Source organism: Crotalus tigris, unplaced genomic scaffold (genome assembly GCF_016545835.1).
Source record: "Crotalus tigris isolate CLP2741 ecotype Arizona unplaced genomic scaffold, ASM1654583v1 scf7180000017536.10889498, whole genome shotgun sequence".
Classification (NCBI taxonomy): Eukaryota; Metazoa; Chordata; class Lepidosauria; order Squamata; family Viperidae; genus Crotalus; species Crotalus tigris.
The window spans coordinates 10,325,448-10,344,237 of NW_024096460.1; the positions used below are offsets into that span (position 1 = coordinate 10,325,448).

Genomic DNA, 18,790 nt, shown 5'->3' on the forward strand with positions numbered 1-18,790 from the left:
TGTGCTGTTTGCCCTAAAAACAGCCATCTGTTTTTCACACTCTCAGAATCAGAGAATCAGAATTGAGCTGGAAGGGACCTTGGAGGTCTTCTAGTCCAACCCCTTGCTCAAGCAGGAGACCCTATACCATTTCAGACAAATGTCTGTTCATTCTCTTCTTAAAAACTTCCAGTGTTGGAGCATTTACAGCTTCTGGAGGCAGGTTGTTCCACTGGTTAATTGTTCTAACTGTCAGGAAGTTTCTCCTTAATTCCAGGTTGCTTCTCTCCTAGGTTAGTTTCCATTCGTTGCTTCTTGTTCTGCCTTCAGGCGCTTTGGAGAATAGCTTGACCCCCTCTTCTTTGGGGCAGCCCCTGAGATACTGGAACACTGCTATCATGTCCCCCCTCGTCCTTCTTTTCTCTAGACTGGTCGTACCAAAATCCTGCAACGTCTCTTTGTGACGCACCATTGTTTGATTGTACTATCAACCTCTCCCGGTCACCAAGGGACAGTGAACCCCCGCTGGTGTTGTGGCAGAGAGCCGAGGGCGAAATTAACCACAAACTGCAATGGATTACGAAGGCCAACTATGATCGCCTGTTGCATTCTCAGATGTTATATGAGCATCTTAAGCCGGGAGGGTAGGAAGGGGCTTGTCAAACTTAATAGGAAACATATGTGCGTGTGTGTGCATGTGTCTGTGCATATGTCTATGTGTGTATGTATTCTCCTTCTCCTCCTCCTCCTCCTCCCTGCTAGCTCTTAAAGCTGGGAAATTCCTGCCTGCCTCTTTTTTTTTTTTTTTTTTTTTTTTTGCAGATCCAAATTGCAGAAACGTCCCATTCCAGCAAATACCATGCTGAGCACAATTGTGGTCTTTTCAAGTATTTGGCTTGTCCTGTCCACACCGTTCTCGGCCAGTTTCTGTCCCAGCCGATGTCTGTGTTTCAGGACGACAGTGAGATGCATGCATCTGATGTTGGAGAGCCTTCCGGAAGTTTCACCGCAAACGAACGTCCTGTAAGTTAATTGTTTTACTTGGGATTAATCATCTTGGGTTTGCTTCTCAAACCAAACCCTGGCATGCAAACCGTTTCCGAGCCAATTGAGCCTAGAAAGCTAACCTGGCTAGACTTCAGCAGGCTTTTTGTCATAGATGTGATAGTTAGGCTTGCAAAAATTTAATAGCAGTAGAATAATAGCAAGATACTTTTAAGGGCTAATGCCAAACCTTGGAGTGGTCAGAAGTGTTTTAGATAGATAGATAGATAGATAGATAGATAGATAGAGAGAGAGAGAGAGAGAGAGAGAGAGAGAGAGAGAGAGAGAGATTAGATAGGTAGATAGACAGATAGATTAGATAGGTGGGTGGGTGGGTGGGTGGATGATAGATAGGTAGGTAGGTAGATAGGTAGATAGATATAGATGATAAGATGGATGGATGGATGGATAGATAGATATAGATAGATAGATAGATAGATAGATAGATAGATAGATAGATAGATGATAGATGTTAGATAGATGATAGATTGATTGATATAGATGATAGATACATAGATGATAGACAGAAAGATGATAGATGATAGATTGATAATGATAGATAGATAGATATAGAGAGATAGAGATAGCTATAGATAGCTATAGATATATTTGTAAACGGGGAAGAGAATTTTACTATTATTATTATTATTATTATTATTATTATTATTATTATTATTGAAACCCCTGCCGTATAATTATTTTTTTATATTTTTTTTAGCATCCAGCCGGGGTGGATTTTACATGTTGAATGTTAAATTTATTTGATATCTGGGACACCTTTTTTTCTTTTGTGTACACCAATTTTTTTTGTTGTTGTGAGTGCTGGATGTATGCTTTGTTTTGATTGCTTTTTGGTTTGGTTTGGTTTGGTTTGTGTTTTTCTGTTTTGAATTTTATTTTTTTATGATAAAACAAAATAAATATGCTTAAACATGTAAGTGTTTTACCCGTTCTGCACACAACCTTGTTAAGATTGGATTTGAGACAGACAATTATGAAGTGTATTATTTTCAAGTTTTCTTTCCATATCATTTTGGATGCTTTGCGGAAGGAAAAAAATGGAAACCTTGGAACTCAGTAAAGGAGAATTCTTTAAATCCAGTTGTAATAGTTTTACAGGTAGTTCTCGACTTACAGCCGTTTGTATAGTGACTGTTCAAAGTTACAACAGCCTTGAAAAAAGTGACTTTCACCACTTTCCTTTATTTTAAATCTTCCTCCTAACCGCCAATAAGAGAACCATGGACAACTATGGTATAGGGCAGGGTTAGGCAACCTTGGCTCTTTTATGATTCATGGACTTCAACTCCCAAAATTCCTGAGCCAGCCATGCTGAGGGGAAAGGGAGAGGTTTCCAAGCTGAACCATGCTGGCTCAGGAATTCTGGGCCAAAATGAGGCAAACTTTGGCCCCTTCATGACTTGTGGACTTCAACTCCCAGAATTCCTGAGCCAGCATGAGGGAAACTTTGGCCCCTTCATGACTCATGGACTTCAACTCCCAGAATTCCTGAGCCAGCCACGCTGAGGAAAAAGGGAGAGGTTTCCAAACTGAGACATGGTGGCTCAGGAATTCTGGGAGTTGAAGTCCACGAGTCATAAAAGAGCCAAGGTTGCCTATCCCTGAAAGGGAACTAGGTATGTCTACTCTAGTGAAGAGAAGGAGTAGGGGAGAGTAGTTGTTGTCCAATATCTAAGGGGCTGTCAAAGAGGGAGTCAACCTATTTTCCAAAGCACCTGAAGGCAGAACCAGAAGTAATTGGGGGAAGCTCCTCAGAGGGAGACCGAACCTAGAACTAAAGAGAAATTTCCTGACAATGAGAATAATTATTCAACTGAATAGTTTTCCTCTGAAAGTTGTGGGTGCACCATCACTGGAGATCTTCAACAAAAGATTGGATAGCCATTTGTCCTGGATGGTATAAGGCAGGGATAGGCAACCTTGGCTCTTTTATGACTTGTGGACTTCAACTCCCAGAATTCCTGAGCCAGCCATGCTGAGGGAAAAGAGAGAGGTTTCCAAGCTGAGCCATGCTGGCTCAGGAATTCTGGGAGGTGAAGTCCATGAGTCATGAGGGGGCCATAATTCCCCCATGCTGGCTCAGGAATTCTGGGAGTTGAAGTCCACGAGTCATAAAAGAGCCAAGGTTGCCTACCCCGGTATAGGGCTTCCTGATTAAGCAGGGGGTTGGACTAGATGACCTCCAAGATCCCTTCCAACTTTTATTATTAACTACAAGTAGTCCTCTATTTACAACAGTTCATTTAGCGACCATTCAAAGTTACAATAGCACTGAAAAAAGTGGCTTATGACCATTTGTCACACAACTGTTGCAGCCTCCCCAGGGTCACGTGATCGAAATTCAGACGCTTGGCAACTGATTCGTTTTTATGACGGCTATGCTGTTCCGGGGTCACGTGATCCCCTTTTGCAACCTTTTGACAAGCAAAGTCTATGCGAAAGCCTGATTCACTTAACAAACACGTTACTATCTTAACAACTGCAGTGATTCACTTAGCAACCATGGTCAGGAAGGTCGTAAATTGGGGCAAAACTCACTTCACAAGTGTCTTACTTAGCAGTGGAAATTTTGGGCTCAATTTTGATCGTAAGTTGAGGTATTTGGCTGCTTATCGTGGCCGGTTCTCTTCTCCACAGGATGGCCTCGCGTGCAAACTGGATTGAATCACTTTAGCCTAGAAAGCCAGACTAAGGTTAGTTTTCAGCAGGCCTCGGTCACAGACGCAGCTGTTAGGCTCGCAAAAACGATTGGTCCTCTGACTGAGTACTTTTTCTTAACGGTGGAGGAATAACAACAAGCTGCTTTTGAGGTTGTTCTAATGACAAACATTGAGGATCAGAAGCGTTTTACCCATTGTGAATGCAACTTCGTTGGGATTTGCAAGGAAAAAAAATAGGATAGGACAGCAATGGGATAGGAATAGAATAGAATAGAATAGAATAGAATAGAATAGAATAGGATAGGATAGGATAGGATAGGATAGGATAGGATAGAATAGAATAGAATAGAATAGAATAGAATAGAATAGAATAGAATAGAATAGAATAGAATCTTTATATAGAATAGAATCTTTATATAGAATAGAATAGAATAGAAATCTTTATATAGAATAGAATCTTTATATAGAATAGAATAGAATAGAATAGAATAGAATAGAATAGAACAGAGAGAGTTGGAAGGTACCTTGGAGGTCATCTAGTCCAACCCTCTGCTCAGGCAGGAAACCCTATACATTTCGGACAAATGGCGGTCCAGTCTTTTCTTAAAAACTTCCAGTGTTGGAGCATTCACCGCTTCTGGAGGCAGGTTGTTCCACTGATTAATTGTTCTAACTTTCAGGAAGTTTCTCCTTAGTTCTAGGTTGCTTCTCTCCTTGGTTAGCTTCCATTCGTTGCTTCTTGTCCTGCCTTCAGGCGCTTTGGACATACTCTTTAGTTTCAGTTGTACATTGGAGCAATAGAAGGAAGACTGTTAATGGCAAGAAACGTCCATAAAAAGACAGATTGGTATAGGGCAGTGGTTTCAAAATGTGACAACTTTAAGACGTGTGGACTGCAACTCCCAGAGTTCCCCAGCCAGCCATGCTAGCTGGGGAATTCTGGGAGTTGAAATCCCCAAGTCTTAAAATTGCCATGTTTGAAGCCCCCGGCATAGAACAGAACAGAATAGAGCTGGAAGGGAACTTGGAGGTCTTCTAGTCCAGCCTTATACCATCTCAGACAGGTGAATGTCTAGTCTCTTCTTAAAAACCTCCAGTGATGGAGCACCCACAATTTCTGGTGGCAAGCTGTTCCAGTGGTTGTTTTCACTGTCAGGAAGTTTCTCCTTAATTCCACGTTGCTTGTCTCTTTGATCAGTTTCCAACCATTGTTTCTTGTCCTTCCCTCTGGTGCTCTGGTGAACAACCTGGCCCCCTCTGCCTTGTGGCAGCCCCTCACTGCTATCATGTCTCCCCTATTTCTTCTTTTCTTTAGACTAGCCAAACCCAAGTCCCACAATTATTCTTCATATGTCTTTGGTATATAGGGTCTCTCTGCTTGAGCAATGGGATGGACTGGTAGACCTCCAAGGTCCCTTCCAATTCTACATTCCAGAAACACAAGCTTGTTTTAAAAGAGTACGCAAGAAGGTACTTCATTGTGACTGAGGGCATCTTGCAAAGGCCAGGAGGGATGAATGAAACCTTTGTGCTTTGGGAATCGCTTTTGAAAACGGCCACACGAAAGATTTGGGTACATGGCAGAGTCCTTTCCACACCGTTCCAACACTTCTGCCTTTTCACAGGTTTGTGGGGCGGTTTCCCCAAATGAGGCGGAAACATGATTTTTGTCCCGGATGGTTGGTGCAGGTCCCGTAGCATCACTTCCAAAGCCCGATTCCATAATAGCAAACGGTCTGTTTTTGTGTGAATCGGGGAATTGCGTGCGCACGTGTGTGAAGCCTCTGTTTCTACTCTTCCATCCAGAGATGTGCTGCTGCAAACTTTTCTGCTCAGATGGAAAGTGAAAAAGAGCCAACGGCATCAAGTGAGCAACTGGTAGAAAAAGAAAACAGGGGATTGAGGATTCCCACATGCTTTGTAGGGCTGGGCCGCAGATTCTCTGCGGTGCCTGTTAGAAGAATATAATTTTCACAAGATCCTAACACTTTCCACTTGACTGGGCTGGAAAAGCTTTTTTATAGGGACTCCATACAGGTAGTCCTCAGGTTACGACCACAATGGAGCCAAAGATTTCTGTCGCTAAGTGAGACCAAGTTCTGAAGTGAGTTTTGCCCCATTTTACGACCTTTCCCGCCACAGTTGTTAAGTGAAGCACTGCAGTAACATGGTTGTTAAGTGAATCTGGCTTTCCCCATTGACTTTGCTTGTCAGAAGGTCACCAAATGGGAACCCATGACCCCGGGAACACTGCGACTGTCATAAATATACACTAACTTAACAACCGCGGTGATTCACAACTGTGGCAAGAAGGTCACAAAATGGAGCAAAATTCACTTGAACAACCGTCTCACTTAGCAACAGAAATGTTGAGTTCGTTTGTGGTCGTAAGTCAAGGATTACCTGTATATCAAGATATTTAAGATAGTTAAAAGTATGGGAAGCATTGCTGTATTTTTAAAAAGAGCATTTTGAGAACACAGTAGGACAAAATGAATAATCTTTGTTTGGAAAAAAAAAATCCACCAGAGATATATCAGGGTGCCTAGATTTAAAATATTTCTCAGGAGTTGCTGAGTGGGCTGTGATTTGCATCTTCAGAGGAACTGAGAGGAGAGGCAGTTTAGTGGAAAATGTATGATTTGTGCTTGTCTCTGATGGGAGAATTTAAAAGAGGAAGGAGGCTAGCTATGCCACTATGCAGCTGAGGTGTAAATGGAAAAAACTGAAAGTAGAGAGAGAGAAAAATGAAATGTTATCCTGGTTGATAGCCACCAAAGATAAACAAGTAGGTCCGCTTGCTCTTAAATTAGTGTTTCTGAAACTTGCCCACTTTTAAGATGGCTCAGCTTTGTTTTCTCTTAAATCAGCGTTTCTGAAACTTGGGCACTTTTAAGATGGGTCGACTACAACTCCCAGAATTCCCCAGCCAGCCATGCTGGCTGGGGAATTCTGGGAGTTGAAGTTGACCCATCTTAAAAGTGCCCAAGTTTCAGAAACAGGGCTTTAGGCCCAACCATTTTGTATATTTAAAAAGCCTCAACGACCTCACCCGATACACCGGTAACAAAAAATCCCATTTAAATTTATGTTTACTTGTTTAAAGATGTGCTCCTTGAACAGTTTCTGTCTCGTAACAAGGAACAGAGATCTGTTCCATGTTTTTAATCAAAGGCCACCTTGCTGTCTTAGCATTCCTAGCAGAAAATACCTGAATTTATCCAATTTTCACTGAAGCAAGCCGTGCTTTTCTTCCCCTCCTGCTCCTCTCCAAATTCAGCCACTGAAAAGAGCAAATGCACAGGAAACTCATCTCCGAAAACGCCCGCTGGATGACCAAAACTGTATTTTTGGCACTGCTACTTCTGCTGCTGGAGCTCAAGGCTCCAAATGCGAACGGCTGAACGGGTTCCAAGGCGAACAACAGCTGTGGGCCATTTGTGACTCTGAAATTGTCAAAGCCAGTTAGATCCGTGGCTGTTTGTTCCACGGGGTCTTTTGAAGTCCAAGGTCAAACTGCAGGGAAAGGAATGAAGCATCGGTCCAGAAAAATCTGAACTGCAGCTTGCAGAGTCAATGCTGAGGAGGAGGGCTGGCTTAAACTTGGTTTTCTTGGAAAAAAGTGGGTTATGGGTGGTTTGAGGCACATTGGCATCTAAATGGTGCAGAACCCACAGATGTGGTCCCCTAATTGACTCAAATGTTCTCTTGCCAAGATGTGTATTTCAAAGCAGAGCATCCGTTTCACTTTCTTTCTTCTTTCTTTTTTTTCCTTCCTTTTTCTTTCTTTCCTTCCTTTCTTCTTCCTTCCTTTCTTTCTTCTTTCCTTCCTTCCTTTTCTTCTTCCTTCCTTCCTTCCTCTTCCTTCCTTCCTTTTTTTCTTTCTCCCTTCCTTCCTTCCTCCCTACCTTCCTTGCTTCCTTCCTTTCTTTTCCTTTCTTTCTTTTTGTTCTTTTTTCCTTTCCTTTTTTCTCCTTTCTTTGTTTCCTTTCTTGTGTTCTTTTTCTTTTTTCTTTTTCTATCCTTCCTTCCTTTCTTTTTCTTTCTTTCTGGCTTCTTTTTAATCTTGTTTTTATTATTTTTATAAATAAGTCAAGACAGCAAACGTGCTTAATATTCCTTCCTCTTCCTATTTTCCCACAATAATCCTATGAGACAGGTTAGGCCAGTGTTTCTCAACCTTGACAATTTTAAGGCATGTGGACTTCAACTCCCAGAATTCCACAGCCAGCATTGCTGGCTGTGGAATTCTGGGAGTTGAAGTCCACATGCCTTAAAATTGTCAAGGTTGAGAAACACTGGGTTAGGCTGAGACACACAGACACACACAGAGAGAGAGAGAGAGAGAGAGAAAAGAGAGAGAGAGAGAGAGAGAGAGGGAGAGAGAGAGGGAGGGAGGGAGCGAGCAAGCGAGCAGTCCAAAGTCACCAGCCCGGTTTCATGACTAGGGCAGGACTAGAACTCACCGTCTCTTGGTGATTGGCCCAAAGTCACCCAGCTGGCCTTTGTGACTAAGGTAGGTCTAGAACTCACTGTCCCCTGGTGATTGGCTCAAAGTCACTCAGCTGGCTTTCATGCCTCAGGTGGGACTAGATCACATGACCATTTTGGGCGCTCAGTCACATGACCTCATCTACGGCTGTTGGCGGCAGCCCACTGTCACCTGACAGTCACTTATGATATTTTTTGGTGACAACTGGTGTATACTTCCGCTTTTTGGCAAAATCATGCCACTTAACGACCATGGTGTTCGCTTAACGACCACTGCAAAAGAAGGTCATAAAACCAGGTTGGTTTTAAGACCTTTACAACTGACATCCATTGATGGGCAAGCTCCTGTATGGCCATAACTTGAGGATTACCTGTATTCCCACTTTACAGATTCATCTTTTTATGAGAGCCTTTTCAGTACAGGGAGTTGTCGACTGCAAACCATTCGTTTAGTGACATTCAAAGTTACAACAGCACTGACAAAAGGGACTTATGACCGTTTTTCACAGTGACGACTGTTGCTGCACCCCCATGGTCACGTGATCAAAATTCGGACGCTTGGCAACTGATTCATATTTATTTATTTATGAGACTTATATACCGTTTTAAGTGCAAGCACTCTCTAAGCGGTGTACACCAGTAAGCAATGTATATATATATTTACATTGCCCCCAACAATCTGGGTCCTCATTTTACCTACCCCGGAAGGATGGAAGGCTGAGTCAACCTTGAGCCGGTGAGATTTGAACCGCTGACCTGCTGAACACAGTCAGCTAAAGTGGCCTGCAGTACTGCACTCTAACTGCTGAGCCACCTCGGCTTTATGACAGTTGCACAGTGCCCCAGGGTCACGTGATCCCCTTTTGCGACCTTCTGACAAGCAAAGTCAATGGGGGAGGCCGGATTCACTTAACAACCGTGTCACTAACTGCAGCGATTCACTTAACAACTGAGGCAAAAAAGTTGGGCAAAACTCACTCAACTGCCTCGCTTAACGACATAACTTTTGGGGTCAATTGTGGTCGTATATTGAGGACTACCTTGTACAGCTCAGGGTTCAAGGCAGGAGATAATCTTCCTAGGAAATCTGGTTTGGAAAGAGGCAATTTCTGCAAAGCAAGCCAGCCCCAATGCTTTTATTTTAAATCCACTTTTATTTCTCCAGCAACCGTTTTCTTTTGAGCTAATCTATTTGTGGTTCCAGAGTCAGTGTTTGCAAACTGGCATTGGGCTTCTCCCAAGATCTGGACGCTTGTTTAGCTTGGAGAGATGATTGAATTAACGTTTCTTTCCTGCTGTTCAGTCTGAATATTAAACAGAGCCAGATCAAGATAAAAGTGTTGTAGATAAATGTCCCTGAGGCCTTTTAGCAACAGATTTAGCTGCCTGGACCATCCACCAGATGTTCAGGGCTGCAAGTACAGCTAGTGGCCAAAATTGTGGAAACCTTTTGGGAAAAGTGTACAGTAGAAATGCCACCTTTGGTTAAGTTTCCACCCATTTTTCTTCCAATTTCTTTATAGCTATAGCCTTGTTCACTTAATAATTCTATTTTGCATCACTTTCTGGGCGACCGGTCAACTCTTTGCACCATTCCTTTAATTTTATTATATTTTGCAAGCTCACTCAATGAAAGAACACAAAAAAAACCCCAACCAACTTGATAGCGATCACATAACACACTGACACATGTCCTCCTCTCAGCTTCAATACAGGACCTCAATAACTGAATCCTACTGTGATCTGATTGGCTCATTGCCAAAACAAGACACCTGATTGGCTCTCTAAATGCTCATTCTCATTGGCTACAATCGGATGAAGGAAAGCTACCTGATATCAACCTAAACAAGTTGTGCTTCCTTTTTCTGATTATTTGACTATAACTTTTCATAGAATACAGATAGTTGAACACACTTCGTTGCATTACATTCTTGATTAAATTATCTTTCCATTGATATATAACTTTATGGGAGTACTCCAAAAGAAAGTGGTGTTATTAGCCATCAAACCTCAAATGTATACTTTTCCCAAAAGGTTTCCACACTTTTGGCCACTACTGTATAGCTCGTGCAAAGAAGCAGAAGCAGTAGATCACATACTCACCTGTGCAAAGATAATCGCAAAAGCTGATTATAAAACAACACCTAACACAAGACGCCAAAATGAGTCAGTCGAACATCTGTAAAAGTTATCATGTGCCAGTACTGAAAACGGGTGGGAACATGAGAGATGAAAATAAGTTGAAAATGAGCAGGTTAAAATGTTGTGAGATTTTCAAATACAGGCAGTCCTCGACTTACACAATTGAGCCCAACATTTATGTTGCTAAGCAAGACATGTTAAGTGAATTTTGCCCCATTCTGCGACCTATCTTGCCAGAGTTGTTCAGTGAATCACTGCAGTTGTTAAGTTAGGAACACGGTTGTTAAGTGAATCCGGCTTGCCCCATTGACTTTGATTGTCAAAAGGTCGCAAAAGGGGATCACATGACCCCCTGGGACATTGCGTCCATCATAAATATGAATCAGTTGCAAACTGTCTGAATTTTGATCATATGATATCGGGGATGCTGCAACGGTCATAAGTGTGAAAAATGGTCATAAGTCGCTTTTTTCAGTGCTGTTGTAACTCTGAATGACCACTAAATGGACTGTTGTAAGTTGAGAACTACCTCTATTATGCCGTACATAAAGATATCCTAGATTCTTGGGAAGAACTTAATGTGAATGAAAGCCAATACCAGCTAAACAACCGGCAGCACTGTTAGACATATAATAATAACAACAGTCTGGAAAGATAGATGGGGAACTCATCAAATTTGCAGACGACACCAAGCTGGCAGGAATAGCCAACACTCCAGAAGACAGGCTTAGGATACAGGAGGATCTGGACAGACTGGAATACTGGGCGCTATCTAACAAAATGAAATTCAATGGTGAAAAAAGTAAGGTTCTACATTTAGGCAAGAAAAACCAAATGTACAGGTATAGTATAGGGGGTACCTTGCTCAATAGTAGTAACTGTGAGAGGGATCTTGGAGTCTTAGTGGACAATCACTTAAATATGAGCCACCAGTGTGCTGCAGCTGCCAAAAAAGCCAACACAGTGCTAGGCTGCATTAGAGGGATAGAATCAAGATCATGTGAAGTGTTAACACCACTTTACAATGCCTTAGTAAGGCCACACTTGGAATACTGCATCCAATTTTGGTCACCGCGATGCAAAAAAGATGCTGAGACTTTAGAAAGAGTGCAGAGAAGAGCAACAAAGATGATTAGGGGACTGGAAGCTAAAGCATATAAGGAACGGTTGCTGGAATTGGGTTTGTCTAGTTTAATGAAGAGAAGGATGAGGGGGGACATGATAGTGTTCCAATATCTCAGGGGCTGCCACAAAGAAGAGGTAGTCAAGCTATTCTCCAAAGCGCCTGAAGGCAGAACAAGAAGCAACAGATGGAAACTAATCAAGGAGAGAAGCAAGCTAGAACTAAGGAGAAACTTCCTGATAGTTAGAACAATTAACCAGTGGAACAACCTGCCTCCAGAAGCGGTGAATGCTCCAACACTGGAAGTTTTTAAGAGACTGGACAGCCATTTGTCTGAAATGGAATAGGGCAGTGATGGCGAACCTTTTAGAGACCGAGTGCCCAAACTGCAACCCAAAATCCACTTACGCATCGTCGGGTGCTGGCTGGGTGTGGCCCATTGGCTGGGCATGGCTGTGGTAGTAACAGCAGACTGGGTGGGACTAAAAAGTTCAATCAATCAATTCCAACTTTGCAAGATCTTCTCCCCCCCCCCGCCAGAAGTTGAAATTGACTGATTGAACCTTTTTTTTTTTGCACACGGCGGCAGAGGCCTAAAGTGAAAAGGTTTTATAAAACCAAGCAGAAGGCCTAGGACTGGGGCGACGGCGCGCGTGCCCACTGAGAGGGCTCTGAGTGCCGCCTTTGGCACCCGTGCCATAGGTTCGCCACCACTGGTATAGGGTTTCCTGCCTGAGCAGGGAGTTGGACTTGATGACCTCCAAGGTCCCTTCCAACCTTATTATTATTATATATTTCATGACCCAAACTAGGTAACATCTGTTCTCTGATGATGTTACTAATTTGGATCATGGAACGTCTGCAAGAAAACAAGCCAGCTCATAGAGTATCAAGGACCCCTCATTTCAACCTTGAGCTACATTCTCCTTAATTTTGCAAATACACCAGAGGAAAAGGATGGAGGCTTGCAACAGGGATCGAGGTGAGAAAAAAGGGGGACGCAGGTTCGCCCTTTCTGCCCTTCCTCCCGGGTTCACACCCCAAAGCCTAAAAAATAATTTGGACTATTCATTTTTCTGCGCCCGCCCGCCTCTCTTGCTTTGACGGGCACCGGGGCAATTCAAAAAAGACGCTGCTACTTTTTTTTTTGTATAAGATTTTATTATTATTTTTTCCCCATACATACAATAATTTTTCAACCAACCTGCTGTCTGTGTTTAAATTTGCTAATACATATTTAATTCCTAATCCTTTATTCTTTCCTCTAGTCATCGATAAGTCCCAAGTTTGATAATATTGTTTCTTCTCTCTCTTTCAGTCTCATAGTCAATCTGTCCATCTCTGCGCATTCTAATATATTTTTTTAAGTATTTCTTCACCTGATGGTATTCCTTCATTTTTTCCAATAGTGCGCAAATATCATTCTTGCCGCTGTTGTGACATGCAAAATCAAATACAGTTAAGTCTTTTCTGGCATTATACCTAATAAAAAAAGCTCAGGTTTAAAATCTACATGTTCCCCCAACATCTTTTCTAGCCAGGTATGTATGTATCTTTTCCCAGTAATTCTTTACTTTATCACATGTCCATCAAACATGATAATACTGCCTGACTTATGACGCCTTTGGAAAAAAGCGAGTCATTTCGTTCTTTGTCACTATATCCTTGCTCAGTGCAAGACTGAAGTTAGAAATCAAAAGTTTGCACAATTTAAGGGTGTGCAATGCACGTTGCGCCTGGACTGGGGGGGCGGTGCATTTTGCAAAGCCTCACCAGCTCGGGAGGAGAAGCAGATCTACTTAATCCGAATTGGGTTTCGCTTCAGGGGGGCGAAGCTCTTTATATTTGAACCCGTCTTGCAATTTCAAGATTAGGGCAAGAGGATCTCTGAGCATGAGCAGAGTGCCGTAATGCACCCGAGACGGAAAGAAACACTGCGGAGCATATGCCGACGGTCCTGCAAAGAAAGGAGAGATAACTTTTTTTTGCAGGAAATGAGAACTGGGGCTGACATCCGATGCAAACCACGGCTGCAATCATAAAATCAGACAGGGAAAGCGGTTGCAGGGCAAAATCCACATTTGCAAGGTTGTGGGAATACCGGCAGTCGATTAAAAATAGAGCGCCCTCCTAAAGCCGCGCTGGCGTAACGTCACTTTGCACCCTGAATGGGACTCGACGTGACTCCGCTTTGAATGCAATCAAACCCACCTGGGCGGGGAGATAAGCAGCTTCGTTTGCATTCACTGCGACCCGTGATGCTTTGCGAGGCAGAACCCCCGCGGCTGCTCCATGATTTTTGCTCTTTTTTCACTTCCTGCGAACGACCCTTTCTTAAAACCGGCGGGAACCGTAGAAAAGCTATTCCTCTAAACCAGGTGACACGTGTTGCGCACCGTCTCTTTTCGGACGCCGTGACCTCAGTAACTCTCCTCACCGAAACGGTTCGCTTCGGGGGAGGCGAGATGTTATACTCTGGTTTCTCTTCAAATCGTATAAATCTTTCGCCTTTTACTAAAGATTTCCGTGGAGAGGAGCATTTATGAGTTTTCGTTAATTTTTTGAGGCTCTACTTCGGTAGGGCAACATTTGCATGGTTCAAAAATAGAAAAAAATTAGAGTGTGTTATGATTGGTGTGCTTTCGCGCCAATTATTACTCATTTGCATTCTACTGTCTTGAGGGTTAAGCAAGGTGAATGTTTTCTTTCAGGCTTCAGTTTTTCTCATGGTTTGTTGGGTCTTTTATGTTTCTTTAATAGCGTAGCTCAATGGTTCTCAACCTGTGGGTCGGGACCCCATTTGGGGTCGACCGAGACCATTTCACGGGGTCGCCAAACAACGGAGTCTGCCATTTCCCCCCCCCCTTTTTCTTAGCTGTGCTACTCCCTTTTATTCTATTGGCTTTTGAAAGCCCATAGAATAGGCTCTCTTGAATAGAGTCTAATTCTACTGGCTTTCAAAAGCCAATAGGAATTGTCCAGGCTGTCTCTGCCCTGCTGAGCCCGCCAAAAGTCCCATTCTGCAAACGGCTGCATCAGTTGAGTAGTCCTCGACTTACGACTGGTTGAGTAGTCCTTGACTTACGACCGGTTGGGTTGTCGCGGCATTAAAAAGGTTGAGAACCTTTTTAACCGTTCAAACAATTTATCCAGCAAACCTCTTAATCATTTTTGCTGCTCTTCTCTGCACTCTTTCTAGAATCTCATCTTTTTTATATCATAGCAGCCAAAATTGGATGCAATACAGGTTAGTTTTCGACTTACAACAGTTCGTTTAGTGACTGTTCGAAGTTGCAGTAGCACTGAAAAAAGTGACAAGACCGTTTTTCACACTTAGGATCATTGCAGCATCCCCATGGTCGCGGATTCTTGACAGCTGGTTCATATTTATGATGGTTACAAAGTGTCCCGGGATCATGTGACCTTCTGACAAGCAAAGTCAATGGGAAAGCCAAGTTTATTTAACAACCGGGTTACTAATTTATTCATTGAAATAGTTCACTTAACAAATGTGGCAAGAAAAGTCATAAAATGGTGCAAAACCCAGCAAATTTCTCACTTAGCAAAATATATTCTGGGCTCAATTGTGTCGTACGTTAAGGACTACCTGTTTTTCAAGGGTCATCTTACCAAGGCATTATAACGCGGCACCAACATTTCATGTGATCTTGGTCATATCCCTCTATTGATGCACCCTAGCACTGTGTTGGCTTTTTTGGCACACGGTTGCAGCACACGGCTGGCTCCTATTTAAATGATTATCCACTGGGACTCCAAGATCCCTCTCATAGTTTACTACTCCTATTAAGGTACCACTAGGACTCCTGCTTGAGTAGGGGATTGGACTAAATAATAATAATAATAATAATAATAATAATAATAATAAAAATAAAGTTGGAAGGGACCTTGGAGGTCATCTAGTCCAACCCCCTGCTCAGGCAGGAAACCCTATACCATTTCAGACAAATGGCTGTCCAGTCTCTTCTTAAAAACTTCCAGTGTTGGAGCATTCACCGCTTCTGGAGGCAGGTTGTTCCACTGGTTAATTGTTCTAACTGTCAGGAAGTTTCTCCTTAGTTCTAGGTTGCTTCTCTCCTTGATGAGTTTCCACCCGTTGCTTCTTGTCCTGCCTTCAGGCGCTTTGGAAAATAGCTTGACTCCCTCTTCTTTGGGGCAGCCCCTGAGATATTGGAACACTGCTATCATGTCCCCCCTCGTCCTTCTCTTTGTTAAACTTGACATACCCAATTCCAGCAACCGTTCCTTATATGCTTTAGCCTCCAGTCCTCTAATCATCTTTGTTGCTCTTCTCTGTATTCTTTCTAGAGTCTCAACATCTTTTTTACATCATGGTGACCAAAACTGGATGCCATATTCCAAGTGTGGCCTTACCAAGGCCTTGTAAAGTGGTATTAACACTTCACCTGATCCTGATTCTATCCCTCTGTTAATGCAGCCTAGCACTGTGTTGGCCTTTTTGGCAGCTGCAGCACACGGCTGGCTCATATTTAAGGGATTGTCCACTAAGACTCCGAGATCCCTCTCACAGTTACTACTATTGAGCAAGGTACCCCCTATACGATACCTGTACATTTGGTTTTTCTTGCCTAAATGTAGAACCTTACTTTTTTCACCATTGAATTTCATTTTGTTAGATAGCGCCCAGTGTTCTAGTCTGTCCAGATCCTCCTGTATCCTAAGCCTGTCTTCTGGAGTCTTGGCTATTCCTGCCAGCTTGGTGTCATCTGCAAATTTGACGAGTTCCCCATCTATCCCCTCGTCCAAATCATTGATATAGATATTGAAGAGCACCGGGCCCAGAACAAAGCCTTGGGGCACCCCACTACACACTTCCCTCCATGTAGATGCGGTTCCATTGAGGACCACACGCTGAGTACGGCCAGTCAGCCAGCTATGGATGACCTCCAAGGTCTCTTCATCTCTGTTATTCTGATTCTTGGGTGGTTTTCTAGGCAGCCTCTCTTCACCTTCTCCCCCCACACAATCCTTCACAATATATTTCTGACGGTTGATTACATGCCATTAGGTTGTGATCAACTCTTAGCAGTCACTAAGTACATAAGTGGATTTTCTGTTGAATCAACCTTTATCTCAGATGTGTAGATACAAGTAGTCCTCAGCTTGTGACCCATAATTAAGCCCAACATTTCCATTGCTAAACAAGGCAGTGAGTTTTGCCCCGTTTTATGACTTTTCTTGCCAAGTTGTTAAGTGAATCACTGCAGCTGTTAAAGTAGTTAAGTGAATTTGGCTTCCCTATTGAGTTTACTTGTCAGAAGGTTGCAAAAGAGGATCACATGACCCCGGGACACAAATATGAGTCAGTTGCCAAGCATCTGAATTTTGATCACGTGACCAGAGGGATACTGCAACGGTCGTAAGTGTGGAATCTGATCATAAGTCACTTTTTGCAGTGCCGTTGTAACTTCGAACTGTCACTAAATAAATGGTTATAAATCAAAGATGATCTGCACCGTTATCATTCTTAAGGACCCAAATCCAATGATGGCACTTTATTGGTGGTTCCAGTTCTTTAGCCCATGTTTGAAATATGGCAGCAATGTCCATTTGAAAACTATTTCTGAGCTTTTGATGAAGGTACAGTATGTTATAGGTTTTCTTCTGGTAGAGATGCCAATCAAGGAGGAAAACATCCCAAAACATCTGGCTCATGTCTATCTGGCTATTAGAACATGCTGCCACTGGAGATGTTGCTGGAGAAATCGTTGCATAGCAATTGCTTTTAAAGTCAAAATCCCGATTCTACCCATATTTTCCGGTAAATTGCTTATGCCAATCTTTAAAGAAAAACTTGCCAGTATTGATGAATTTCTTTATCTGAACCCAATCTAGAGGAAGTCTTTGGCTTACGACCATAATTGTGCTCGGAATTATGGTCATAAATAACGGTTATTACATGAGTCACCATGTGACCAGACCTGATTTTCTAGCACTTCTGGTGACAGTTGTTAAATGAACCTCATAGACATTAAATGAATCCATTTTACCCAATCAGTGTTTTTTTGTAAAAAAAAAGAAAAAAAAAAAAACAGTATAGAAAAGCAAATCCATTTTGCTTTATTGCTTTGTTTATCCACATGTTCCACTGAGAAATTTTACCCCTTTGATATCCAGCCAAATGCAAAGATGCAAGACAATTCCTAGATTATCCGGTAAGTCAGGTAAAGTACAGGTTGTCCTCAGAATTACAACCACAATTGAGCCCCAAATTGATGTTGTTAAGTGAGAAATTTGTTAAGTGAGTTTTGCCCCATTTTACAACTTTTCTTGACAAATTTGTTAAGTGAACCACTGCAGTTGTTAAATTAATAACAGTTGTTAAGTGAATCAGGTTTCCCCATTGACTTTGCTTGTCAGAAGATTGCAAACACTGCAACCGTCATCAATACAAACCAGTTGTCTAGCATGCCAAATATAAACCACGTGATCAAGGAATGCTGCAACTGCAACGGTCATATAAGTAACTATCAATTTTTTCAGTCTCATTATAACTTCGAACAGTCACTAAATACGGGGTGTCAACTGCTGGTCCACCGGTTTCACGTGAGGTGCTGAAATTGACACCCCTGCACTAAATGAATTGGTGTAAGTGAAATGGTCACTAAACTTCCTCACTCATCAAGCAATCATGCAAATAACCAATATTTTGCATGAATAGGGCTACAACCCTACACACTAAGTATCAGCAATACCTCAAATTTTTTCTATTTTTGAACTATGTAAACGTAGCCCCACCGAAGCAGGGCCTCAAAAAATTAATGAAAACTCATAAATGTTCCTCTCCACGGAAATCTTTAGTAAAAGGCGAAAGATTTATACGATCTGAAGAGAAACCAGAGTATACGTTGTATCGCCACCGACACCGATCCCTACGGCGGCGGTTGACACTGAGGTTAGGGCGTCTCGTGCGACCGTGCACAAACACGAGTCTGTGGGTTAAACAAGAAGACTTTTTCTATCATTCCCGCCTGTTCCAGAACCGGGAGTTTCGCACGGAGCGAAACAGGGCATACATCGCGGGAGAGTCGCAGTCTTTCCTCTCCGCAAAGCATCACGGTTGAAGCAAATGCAAATGAAGCTCCTCAATCTTCCCGCCTCCCGCCCAGTTCGGATTCCGTTTGCTGCTTTGCTGGCCGTAATAACCCTGGACCCTCAAATCGGAGTCACACCTAAAGTTACACTCAGGGTGCAAAGTGATGTCAGCTAAAGGAGGCTTTGCTCTAGAAAAGGGTGTACACGTCTTTGATAACGATTCGGAGAAAAAGTTTTACCCTTTTCTAAAAGCAAA

The 18,790-nt window shown here is 42.6% G+C and overlaps 1 protein-coding gene and 2 non-coding genes across 4 annotated transcripts in view; 2 read left to right on the top strand and 1 right to left on the bottom strand.

Moving 5' to 3' along the window:
• Positions 1-817: 817 nt before the first annotated feature.
• LOC120310609 (peroxidasin homolog) overlaps positions 818-18,790 on the top strand; it is a 92,795-nt gene continuing 74,822 nt past the window's right edge. For both annotated transcript variants that reach the window (XM_039349244.1, XM_039349328.1), the window contains exon 1: positions 818-1,002. In XM_039349244.1, the coding sequence (XP_039205178.1) occupies positions 839-1,002 (164 nt within the window). In that variant the 5' untranslated portion in view covers positions 818-838. The remainder of the gene's footprint in view (positions 1,003-18,790) is intronic.
• On the top strand, positions 13,931-14,044 carry LOC120312831. The gene has a single exon (XR_005557979.1). It is a non-coding gene; the product is annotated as a U5 spliceosomal RNA (small nuclear RNA).
• LOC120313020 lies at positions 18,230-18,344 on the bottom strand. Its single transcript, XR_005558013.1, has one exon. It is a non-coding gene; the product is annotated as a U5 spliceosomal RNA (small nuclear RNA).